The sequence below is a fragment of the Aspergillus japonicus genome (assembly GCF_003184785.1).
Source record: "Aspergillus japonicus CBS 114.51 unplaced genomic scaffold BO86scaffold_40, whole genome shotgun sequence".
NCBI lineage: Eukaryota > Fungi > Ascomycota > Eurotiomycetes > Eurotiales > Aspergillaceae > Aspergillus > Aspergillus japonicus.
Genome location: NW_020291677.1, coordinates 78,866 through 91,148, shown reverse-complemented (window position 1 = coordinate 91,148; position 12,283 = coordinate 78,866). Strand labels below are relative to the sequence as shown.

Sequence of the window (12,283 nt, the reverse complement as noted above, 5' to 3'; positions counted from 1 at the left end):
ACGAGACGCTATAGCGTAGCTATCAGATAACCGATTCGTTCCAGCTAGCCAAATATCTTCTCGCTTCGAAAAAGCATCCTTCCAGCACAACCCATATTCTTCTTTAACAATGGCCGACTACAACTCCCTCTACCAACACAGCTTGTACCTCTCCCCCGACCAGCAAGACCTTCTTCTGGCCGCGCTTTCTTCCAACAACCCTCCGCCCAAACAGCAAGCCAATACCCAAATCAAAAGATCAACTTCAGAACCAGACTCCACTCCCGGTAATGCATCCTCGAGCAGCTACAACGTATCGCCTGGGTTTGACCTCGCTCAACCCAACTCCGGTACCTTGGGCTATGGTGATGACGAAAGTCCCTTCCTTGACTTCAACCCAGAGCTTGACTTTGACTTCCACGGGACGGAGGATCTGATCGGTGATCTGCCCGAAGGACTTTCTCTGCCGGACGACCATGAAGCAGGCGAGAAGAGAAAGGACATGGACGGCCCTGCCGAAGAAAATGAAGGCGCTGGCAAGAAACGAAGGGAGAGTGATGACAAGACAGCCAAGAAGCCGGGAAGAAAGCCATTGACCTCGGAACCCACTTCGGTACGTTCTATCTGCGCGGTTCGTCGTAATCTACCCTTCCACCCTTGTACTAATTCCTCTATAGAAGCGCAAAGCACAGAATCGCGCAGCTCAACGGGCATTCCGCGAGCGTAAGGAGAAGCATCTGAAGGATCTTGAAACAAAGGTGGATGAATTGCAGAAGGCATCGGATGATGCAAACCAGGAAAATGGTTTGCTTCGCGCCCAGATTGAGCGTCTGCAGGTTGAACTCAAGGAGTACCGGAAACGTCTCTCCTGGGTTACCAGCACAAACGGGCTCTCGGCTATGAACGCTATCCCTGGAGCCTACTCCAAGGGAAATTACAACGGTCTTCAGAACAATGATTTCATGTTCGACTTCCCCAAATTTGGCGACCTTCCAGGTGCTCACATCTTCAACAATGGTCAATGGGGCAAGAACCAACAGAACAACAAGCTCAAGAACGACGTTAACTCACGAAGCGAGTCCCATGTCCCTGGTGTTCTGAGCCGAGACTCACTGAACGGAGTCAAGACCAATGGATCTGCGACGAATACGCCTAGCCCCATGTCGCAGTCTAACGGTGAACGCTTAGGTTCGAAGAATACCACACCCAAGCTCCCATTGGCCCACAATACTCAGCACGCATCGTCTGTACAAGATGTTTCGAATTCTGATTCTCCGTCTTCCTCGTCCGACTCTCACCAGAGCCAGTTTCTATCTTCCAGCGGCACCTCCCCTGAACCATCTGTCAACTCGCCCGCAATCAAGCACCACACTGACCACAGTAATTGTACTTATGCTGGAATCAACGGCGAGGAGTCGTTTTGCGCACAACTTGGTATGGCTTGTGGCAACATCAAGAATCCTATCCCGGCGGTCAGGTACAGCAGTGTCAGCGTCGCGAACACGCCCAATCAGCCCGAGCAAGGCCCAAAAGAAACTGCTCCCGAGCCCGCTCTTGAGATGCTGGCTCAGCAGAATGGTGGGCAGTTTGACCCGGTATTGTTCGGAGATTGGCGCGAACCGCAAGACGCAATATTGTCACAAGATTTTGGCACTTTCTTCGACGACGCATTCCCATTGCCGGATCTGGGTAGTCCTTCGCACAACTTCAGCGAGTTGGCCGGTCAACAGCAGCAGCAACAACAGCAGCAGCAGCAGCAGCAGCCTAAGAGGAGTTTAATTGACGAAATCGACAGCAAGCTGGACGAAGATGAGGTGGTTCCTGGGGAAGACAAGGCACAGATGATGAGTTGCACCAAGATATGGTATGTGCTTTCATCGCCTGGCATAAAACAAGGCATACTAACCCAGACCAGGGATCGCCTGCAATCCATGGAAAAATTCCGTAATGGCGAACTCGATGTCGACAACCTCTGCTCAGAGCTGCGCATGAAGGCTCGGTGTTCCGAGGGCGGCGTGGTCGTCAATCAGCAAGATGTCGAAGACATCATGGGACGTGCCAAGTAGCTCACACACAAGTCACCATCAATTTATTGACAAGGACATTCCGAGGCCGTCGCTACCGATTCCGACACCATCGTTCTGCGTTTCAGATACCCACCCTTTACAATACCATCACTACCGCTATTGATGTCGTTATGACCCCAGGGAAAACATTTTGGACACGGGAGCTCTTTCTATATAAAGAGCCAGCACACAATATTTGAACGAAGACCAGATTCAGCCGGTATAATCTAACCAGCTCTATATTCTTTTGTTTTCCCGGACAAATTATGTACACACATATTACAATATATCATCCACACTCACTGCCTACTTTCTCTTTCTCTATTCTGTCTTTTTATATATTTCCCTGCACACTGAACATGATCATGGGAGGCGTGCTTCTGTCAATTCGTCGATAATCTCGTATCCCCTGGAACCTGCGGGGAGAAATTGTACATCACCATCACCATCGCTTTTGGAGTATGGATTCTGTACCTGGTTTCCTCGAACTCTGGCTCGATGTGCTCGATTTGCTTACTTCTACTGGGATCGAAAAAGAAAATCCTTCCTCGTTTTGCCCTGCTTGCACTCGCACAAACACGGAATCAGCGCGTCTTGATTAGGTATCTTGTTTTTGCCGGACGCCGGAGGTCTCATTTGTCACTAACATAGGGAATGGATCGGATTGATTATTAGGCACTGCGGCGCATCTGCGTTCTGCGTTAATAAGAGGTAGGCGGCTGGGGGGAACTTGATGGGCTCGAACTTTGGGTTGGGTTTTAGTCCTGTTGGTGTTTGTTCTTTTTCCCTTTTTCATCGCTCTTTATATCATTCTATATCAATAATCAGAGTCGGTGTTATGGAAATTTATTATTTCTTTTCATCAGCGCGGGTTGAGCAATCACGATCTTAGCCATAGATGCAGTGCGTTCCTTGATCTTCTTAGTCTCGAGGTTTGTAACCCAAGCCTCCGACACAAGCGCAAAGACCCCAAGGATAAATATGTATCCCATCACCAAAACCCAGCAACTCCGCCCTGCACACAGTCCGGAAGTATACAAACTATATAGTAACTTAACATATATACCACTTCCCGACCCCTGCATCTACTCAGTACTACACCAGTTAAATCATAAACCCAAGACCCAAAATGAAGTTACTGGGGTATCGATATTGGGTAACGTCTCCAGATAGAGAAAACAGAGAAATGTAAAGTACAAAAAAAGAAATAAAAGAAAAATGAAACAAGAACCACAAGACCGACCGCTCAGCTCTTCTTACTCCGTGTCTCTTCTTCTTTCCCTCGCCCTCTTTTTTTTCTTCTTCTTTTTGATCCCACTCCCTTGTCTCTTCCTAATCATTGCCGCCCTGAAGAGAATCCTTCTCCCGTTCATGCATCCACCCACCCACCCGTCAATCCCCATAGTTTCCGTAAGTTGACATCCTCCTCCTCTTGCCTCGCCCCCACGATACCAGTGGAGCTGCTCCCGTTTTCCAACCCCAACCGTGGCTTCTGTACCAACGAATAACATAAACTCCTTAAGCTCCCGATGGGTTCCAGAATCTCAATCTGAGACAGAGAGGACACAGACTGATCTATTAGTGGAACAATCCTACCATCGTTGCACGGTAAATGTCTACATGGAAAAAGAAGGACGAACGAGAGAAAAAAAATCAATGAAGATTCAAACGCATCTCGCTCAAGAGGTAATGGAAAAAAAAGAGTAGTGGGAAAAGTAGATAAGGGAAGAGAAAAAAGAAGACATCATTTTTGCAGACAAGAAATATCCTGCACAAAGAAGATTAAAGTATCAAGCGAAGACCGTGCAAGATTCGTAGGGAACATGGTGGGTGATGAGTTGAGGTAGGACGGATTGCTAGAGACAGATGAGGCATGATGAGAGAGTAAGGAAGAGTAGTAAGGAGCACGGATAGAGGGAAAAAAAAGGAGGATAGAAAAAGCTTTCGACACAGAATGAGGAACACGAAGGAGACGGCGAGATGAAATCAATAGATGCGACGACAGTTACACCTCAAGCGTCACCCCCAACTGCGGCAGCGGGCTTGTTATCCCCAGCCGAAGACTCGGATGGCCCACCCTTGTTGAAGCCACCACGACCGCCCCGGCCGCTGCGACCGCCTCGATCGCCCCGGCCACGGCCTCGTCCTCCAAATCCACGGCCCCGGTTGGTTTCACTATCGCTAGCGCCACCGCTCTGGTATCCGCGCTGAGAGGAGCTGCCACCGCCGCGGGTGCTGCTCTGCCACGTGCCGGCATTGCCACGGTGGCTGCCGCGATCCTCGAAGAACTTAATGTTGGGCTTGCGGGGCTGACCAGGTGGGCTGGGCTTCTTGTGGTCCGCGGGCTGGCGCTCCAGCGCGGCCTTGGCCTCTTCAACAGTCGCAAAGGTCACAACGTGGTTGAACTTTCCCCACTTCTCCACTCGCACCATCTTGGCCCGGTCTTCCTCGGGGAAGAGATCGCGCACGGCTTGCTCGTTGTCGACGTTGGAGACGAAGAGACCGTTGCTTGCCTTCTTCTCGGGCTTAGGCAGGGGAGACTCAGACGGCTTTTCGGGCTGAGCGGTGCCGTTGGCCTCGGTGGCAGCGGCTCTCTCGGGGGAGGCCACGGACTGGCCGGCAGGAGCGCTAGGAGGCTGAGGAGTAGCAGGCTTAGGGATCACGGGAGCCGGAGAGGTGCGGGCGGGAGCGGTGGCAGAGGCCTTGGCCTGGGCGGGCTGAGGGGGTTGCTGTGCGGGGGCACCAGCGCGTCCAGAAACTGGCTGCACCTGACCGAACTGAGGAGCAGCGCCGGGAATGCGGGGGGAGGCGACACTGGCGGGAGGACCAGCAGCAGGAACGGGGGCGGCCTGGGTAGGGGCCACAGGCTGGGGCTTTCCAGTGCGGTGAGCGAAGTTGAAGCCCTGCGCGCGCATTTCGGTCGCAATACGGCCGGCCTCAATCTCTAGCACGAGGAAACCGAAAGCTGCATCCGCCAAGTTGAAGTTCCACATGTTCTTGAACGCACTCTCGTCCACCTGGCCGGCCGCGTTGCCGGGAGCAGCGGGCCCACCAAAGGGATTACCGCCGTTAGCAACAGTAGGCATTCGGTTGACCACCTCCAGGGCGTTGTCCAGAAGAGTCTTCTGGGCTTCGTTCTGGGAAATGGCGGTCTCGACCTCTCCACGGACAGTCTCCCACACATCGTTGAATGAGGCCTTGGAAGCAGCCAGCTTGCCGCGGTAGTGATCCAGCGAGGGGTTGACGGAGAACTCATTGTAGGACGAGCCGTAACGGAAGTGCAGACCGGCCGAGATGGAGAAGTCGGCTTTGAGGGTGACGGATAGTTGGTTCAACATGCCCTCACGGGCGGGAGAGGCATGCGTGACGAAGACGCGGGTCTCAGACGGGTCATACACACGGTTGGCGGTGTCGATCAACTCGCCCATTTGCAAGAGGGTCGTCCACATGGTACCTTGACCGCCCGCAATCGTAGTCTTGCCCTCGCCATTGTCGAATAGCTTGTGCATCACGACAGCACCACCCAGACCCAACAGACGCAGCTTGACGCCACCGATGTCTAGCAGTCGCGAGTTGGCCTCATCGATGATGTGAAGGTTGTTGACCTTGTACTCCCCCGAGCGGAACTTCTCCAACACGCGGACATCTTCACAGGCACCCCAGACAGTGTACACCGGAACGTCGAGAGTCAGCCGCTTGTCAAGCAGCATGGAGAGTTCTGAAAGGGGAAGCTGGTCGGGGGTGAATCGTTGCTTGATCGACTGCTGGGGAGGGGTTTGGGCGATCGTCCGCTTCACATTCTCCGGTAGCAAAGGTGAGTATTGGGCCACGTGCTTCAAGGTCCTAGAGTTTAAAGCCCAATCGGTCAGTGGGAACCGATCCGATCACATGTGTTGCATGCATCGAGGCCGCATTCGAGACGAACGAAGACACTCCAATGAAGCACCAGAAAACACTCACTTGTCCGCAATGCGCTCCAGCGAGGTATCATCGTAGAAACCAAAGTCACCAGTGTGGATAATGTGGTCTGCACGAGCCTGTCTAGCCAATTCATTCAAAGACTTGAGATTTCCTACGTCACGGAAAAAGCAAAACAAAGTTCCCCCAAATCAGCGATCGTGTTTTCTGGGTGCGACCGACCCATCGGAGGTCTATCCGGAGCACATACCTCGAACATCAGCGATACATAGGACTCTGACGGGACCATTTTGCAAGACGCGGCCATTGTTAGGGAGTAGAGGGGTGGCGCCGGGGACAGGACCAGAAGTGACAGCACCGTTGGGAAGCGGATAGCCTTGAGGACCAAAGTTGTGAGGAGGACGGGGCTAGAGAGAGAGAGGTGGAAGATCAGTCAGTGAGCTGCACCAGCTATATCAAGTGAGCGCATGCGGAGGATCGCCAAACGCATGGATGGAGAGAGAAATAGAGGGGAGGAAGCAGCCATGACGTTGAGCATCAACAGCTAAGCTGAAGAGGCGATCAGGCAAGACGTACAGAAGCCATGGGGGAGAATCTAATGACGGAGGGGGCGACGGAGAATCAAGGGCGAGGAAATTGGAGAAGCAGACAGAGGCTGTAAAAGACAGACAGCAAGAGACTGAGGAGATGATGAGGGAGAAGACACAAAGAAGAAGAGGAAGAAGAAGAGTGGGAAGTGGGAGTAAGTGAGGGAAGATGGGGGAGTTTGGGAGGAGGAGAACAGCAACAGCCAGCAAGCAGTGAGTGGTTGAAGCAACGGACAACCTAAGAGAGGTTTGGTTTGACGGGTTTGGCAACACAACGACATCCCCGCTTAGGTAAGCATCCACCAGGGGCAGCTCTCGCTTTCCCAGGTTTTTGTTGTTGGCCTTTTGCTCTCTACTCTCTATCAATTAATCCAAATATAAAGGGCACAAGGGACTTATGGCCAAATAAGACATGCACACTCTAGCTGTGACACTAAATGAACAAAGGAACTTCTGCAGAATCCAATGAAGGCCGGCCAACCTGGCTGATGGAAGCAAACCACCCCTTCTACACTGTCACACAAGACCTTGAAAAGCACCGACAGGCTGCCAAACTTCACTACATACATGCTCATCACTGTTATCTGACCCCAGAGCTCAAAGCTCAGAGCTTAGAGACGCCTCCTCGTACTCGTTCCCTTCCTCCAGCACTCCAAGTCTTCTATACACGGCCTGCTGCAGACAACGAGGACCCTGCAGTGCCAACAAAGCAAAGTGTCCTCCCACTGTAGGCCGCGCTCGACACAAGACAGGGATCCCAGAGCGGCCGCCTTTGGCTGATGTGGCGATGTAGCGATCGGAGAACGGCCAGTGATGTTTGCCATTAGTCATATATCTCCACAGGTCGTCAACAAACTCATCGCGCGTTGTGGAGTCCAACGTCCCAGCCAGCCACATGTTCCAGTCCGACTTGGCCCAGTCCTGTCGATCATCCAAGGGTACACCATACTCGGCTCGGACCGATCTAAAGAAAGTATTCCCCATGTCATATGCGGCCTTGGGAAAGGTGCGTAGGCCTAACAAAACATCAGGATAAAGATTGTACGGGATTTTCCAGGAGGCCGGCTTTCCTGGGTACTGCCGCGCAAAGTGCGTCTTGTGCGCGTCAACCCCCAGTCCCCGAGAGAACAGCAGCTCGGCTCTTTCGTCACCAATACGCGAGTATTCGGAGAAGCCAGTCAGCTCCCCGAAAGCCTTGATGCCCACGGCAGCCTTGATCGCAAGGTTAGTCTCGTTGGCCAGAGGTCCAGCGGCGTCGTTGGAAGACAGCTGCTCAGCGATATCGATGCCGTTATCGACCAGATAATCTGCATAGCCTTTGAGAAGCTCGGTATACTGGGACGCCCAGTCTGTATCTCCCGTGGCCCGAACATAGGCGAGCACGAGAACCAATAGGTTGCCACATTCCTCAATTGGCATTGGTTCTGCTTGTTGATTGTCATGGCCAACTGCATTCGGGTAATGTGAGCCCATATCATGGATCACGTAAGTCTGCCGCCAGCGTCCGGCGGCGAGATACCTCATCATGGGCTCTAGCAGAAGTCGGATATAGTTTGGGTCCAGAATATAGTAGATAGGGAAAGCAGGCATGATGACGTCCACCGTGTTGATGTTGCCATCGCTGGAAAGCTCTTTGATGAATGCTAACACATCTGTGGTATCCAGCGTGTCATTAGGAATGGTAATCTCGATCCCTGCATAGGCTTGCCGACTCGACAAAGTCACAATGTCAGCGTACTTCTGTCCTGCAACGGCGGTCGCCTGTTTAGCCATCTCCAAATCAAGAGCGTGGGACTCTCGAAGAGCATTGGGGTAATCATTCAAGAAGTACGCAACTGCTTGCTCTGTGCTGGGATACAAGGCCCGGTAGTATCCTGTATACGGCCTCCCTAAGTAGTTGATTGACTCTTCGCGCACATGCCCGACGGCGAAAGTTACCGAATGCGCATTCACAACAGATCCCAAGTCGTGAGAAACAGCAACGATACCCTCAGGCGTCAACAATTGGTTGGCATTATTTAGCTTTCCAGAATACGCAAATTGTGATTGCACATCCTTTCGTTCTCCCGAGGCATATGAAAGGCTGGAGTCCAGGCTAGATTGAGAGGCTAGGATTGCTTCGCCCCAAATTGCCATGTCACTTTCCTCGGAGTACGGAATTGCGTTCTCCGATCGTAAGGAGCACAAAGCGGTAACATTTGCATAGAGAAAGCTACAAGATGTAGATTCTGACTTTCCTGTCCAGCTTTGGTCAATGCCCGAGTAGATCTGAACATTGTTGGATGACGCTCCAGAAATCGAGACTGTCAAATAGCCTGAAGGGAACCCAGTCAGCACGCAACCGACGAGTGTCATGCAGAGAACCTGCCTTACTGAATGGTAGAGATTGGCGAAGGTAGTTAGAGGGCGAGATGGGCGAAAAGAAATCTAGTGTAAGAGTCACCGAGCCAGCAGTGAGAGTGAAGATGGAGTGCGTGGCAGTGTATTCCGCACTGCGAACAGTAGCAGGGCGTATGAGTTTATCAGAGCCCTTGACGTTCATCAGACTATAAGCCTGGCCATCTACACGAGCCATAATAGACCAGGTGAGATTCTGGCCAGTCCAGAACTGTGGCTCGGCCTCAGGGAGTCTCCCGACTTGATCGCTCGGCATCCATGTTGATAGGTATGGGCTTCGCACTGCCAATGGATAAGATGGAGGAAGAACAGGCTGATGGAGAACACTAGCCTGCTTGCTGGGCGTAAAAACGGAGAGAACGGTGGTCAAAAGTGAGCTCAGACCTAGGTTGGTACTGAAGTCTAGATACATTGTGTATTTGCAGTGAAGTGAAGAATACAATCCAAGGGAAGAAGCAAGAGGGAAGGAAGAGAGGGGAAATCCGCTGGTGACGACGACTGGCCCGCCCCGACTGCTGATCACCAATTCTCGTCCCATTACAACGCCACTTTTTGGTTTCAACAGTTGATGGTTTTTTTTTTTTTTTGGTCCAATTCTGATACTTTCGATGATGGCGTAAGCGGTATTCTATCTCAAATACTCCCTAGCCTCGACGCTCACTTCAAAGCCTCCAGTGCAAGCAAGTTAGAATAGTGTTTCAAAGTGTCAGAAGTGATGGGCCAGTGATCATAATAAAACAAAAGCTGGGTATATCGTTCTCTGACTGGGACCCAGAGGGACATGCTAAAAAGCTGAGCATAATTAGACTGAGACTATACGATGGGCCGTTCGGACTCGCAAGACTTGAATCAGTGTGATCATGGAAATTGGAACAGATTGAGTGGCATCTGGCACGTTCACCCGACAGTATCCTGATAGATAGCCGTGTTCCAAGGGGGCAAAGAGCGATTCGTATTAAACAGCACCGCATCTTCGTGAGCATATGCAGGATGCTTGCTCAGGGACTCTGACTCCTCATTGCCTGATTACCGAGGGTTTGTAACCCTTCAAGCCCAGAACTTTTCTCGCAGCCGGTCTGTACGTTTCGACATAGACGAGTGAGTAAGCCCGACCTCACCCTCTTCTTCAATGACCTCAGATAAAGATGATGAATCCAGTTGCAGATGCGACCAAGGGATTCTGGCATGCATGAGGGTGCAGCTTTGAGATAGCATGCTTAACGGGGTTGAAATGATTCGTAGTCATGAACTATTGGAGGTTTCGGTGGTCAGTGTACTTTTTGATAGTCCTGTTGAGTTGAATATCTGCTAGCTTGGGCCGTCAGGGCTCAAGGGAACGGATATCCGCAGGTGAGAAGGTCTTTGTCGTAGATGAGGTAATCGAGCTCGGTGGGTGCACATGGACAGTGCCGCGATCGTCAAGGACATGGAGTTGCTTCACAAACCACCTTCAAGAATAGCCGTGGGACTGAAACAGAGAGCATCGGAAGACCGAAGAGGAGGTGAACTGGGAGCGTCGAGATCTTATACTTAAGTCATGATTAGATGATATCACACCTACCAAAAGGAGTCCGCGCACCAGTCGGCATTTCGGCAGCATCTTCCCTTAAGATAGTTCGCAACTTTGACCACCACCAAGAGCCCGGAAACTCTTCCCAGCATTTCCAATAAGAGCCGTGAGTTGTAAAGCTCATCTTGAGGGTCACATCATTTCCTGAAACTCAAGTCTTCGATCCTTGTCCCAGACGAATTCAAGTGCGTCAATCATATTGCTAAGGGCAATATGGTAGGCTCTGGTACCACGGATAATGCTGCCTTGGAAAATGTATGGCGATCTGCGTCGCAGTCGTATCTCCGACGGCATCCGCAACAAACACGGGCCTGAGTTGGTGCCTGTGCTGATATGGTACTCAGCGACTTCTGCTCTATGTCATTTGGCTTTAGAGGGTCTAATATGAGTTCAGTCACAAAGAACTCGGTGCATAGTGCAGTCATCCCGGGATTCGAGTTTCAAACTGATCTGATAGACACCTTGAGCATGATACCGTCTGCTTGAAAATCGGAGACGTGGGCATGGAGGTCTTTCCCTTCGTTCATAGCACGCTGTGTCCGATTATTTTTGTGACAATCCACTGTCTGTGGATGAATGAAACATGCTACCGTAACGGCAGCTTCCAGTGACCCGATACTCGCCGACTGAAGGGCATATAGCATCGGTTCTTCAGATTCTTGTCTGTACTTTAAACAACTTCGATATCCGAGGCCGACTTTTCGTTGATGTTTCGTTCTTTATGTTTCATCCTTATCATCACGCTAGTGAGTTGGTTGAAACCTCACTCTGATTCAACACCGGTACGGTTGCCTAGAACTTCAAGCTTCAACTTCTTGGCCCTGTTCAAAGCTAGCTCAACTCAATGCTGACTTTGATTCCATTCCGATTGCCATGAATCGGGCTAAACGCGAATCGAAAGCGATTGTGCTCAACCATCTAGCTCGATGCCCACACTCCATCGAACATGTTGAATCCATGATAGATACATGAGTCAGGATTGATTTGTGCGCATATCCCGAGGGACGAGACTAAAGCAAAGTGGTCGGGGCGAGCAGCCGGGCTGTGAATGACCATAGCACTGATGATGGTCACAGAAGCTCATCCTCCCCGATCTATCCAAAGAGCTGAACCTCCGAAGATTGCATGCCTCCTTCAGAGTGAGGCGCATGGTATTACCAAGCAGCAGAAACCTCGTTGAGGTGGCATCCAAGAAACCTTTATTGGGGGTAACTGGAGTCACTGGTTCATTCGCCGTGCGTGCAGCTTTTCAATTTCTGGTGTTCGTCTTCGATGGCCACCGGGTTGTGCACCCAATGCTCGTGAATAATAGTGGATGCCTGCTGAGCGAAGACTCTTTGTGCAAGTTTCAAAACCAAGGACACAATTCCCGCGGTATCCTCAGAGGTCGACGTTGAAGAGCAGCCTCGGCTGAAACTGCACCATTGGGATCACAAACATCTCGGATAAATCCGAGGACATCGCCGATGCCTTTTGGATTGAGTCGTACCAGAAGGTTTCATGCTGGTAGGTTGGTCTTGTAGTGGTAGGGGCTCGGTGGATTACTGGAGCCTCGTGGTAATCATACGAGGTGCATTATTCCAAGGCAAGCTATAGAGACAACCTGCCAGAGCCACTTTCTTGAAGCAGAGTTTCCAGGCTTCGAACTTATCTGCCATGAGTACTTGTGCTCTGACAACGCGTCAGAAATTCCTTTTCCGATGGCTAGGAAGCCGATAGGACTGAAAGCTTACCAAGGATTGAGCTCGTTGAGAAGTTCCTGGAAG

General features: G+C 51.3%; 2 protein-coding genes across 2 annotated transcripts; one reads left to right on the top strand and one right to left on the bottom strand.

Annotated features, from left to right (window-relative positions):
* Positions 1–109: 109 nt before the first annotated feature.
* yap1 (putative bZIP transcription factor AP-1/Yap1) lies at positions 110–2,045 on the top strand (the record flags this gene model as incomplete). Its single annotated transcript, XM_025668168.1, has 3 exons — positions 110–592; positions 657–1,843; positions 1,895–2,045. The coding sequence occupies 3 exons, from the start codon at positions 110–112 to the stop codon at positions 2,043–2,045; spliced, it is 1,821 nt and encodes a 606-aa protein (XP_025525796.1).
* A 2,012-nt stretch (positions 2,046–4,057) lies between these two features.
* On the bottom strand, positions 4,058–9,359 carry BO86DRAFT_317344 (uncharacterized protein; the record flags this gene model as incomplete). The annotated part of the gene is made up of 6 exons (XM_025668166.1): positions 4,058–5,888; positions 6,006–6,117; positions 6,214–6,370; positions 6,668–6,836; positions 7,170–8,865; positions 8,915–9,359. 6 exons carry the CDS (start codon positions 9,357–9,359, stop codon positions 4,058–4,060), a joined length of 4,410 nt encoding a protein of 1,469 aa, XP_025525795.1.
* Positions 9,360–12,283: the final 2,924 nt, after the last annotated feature.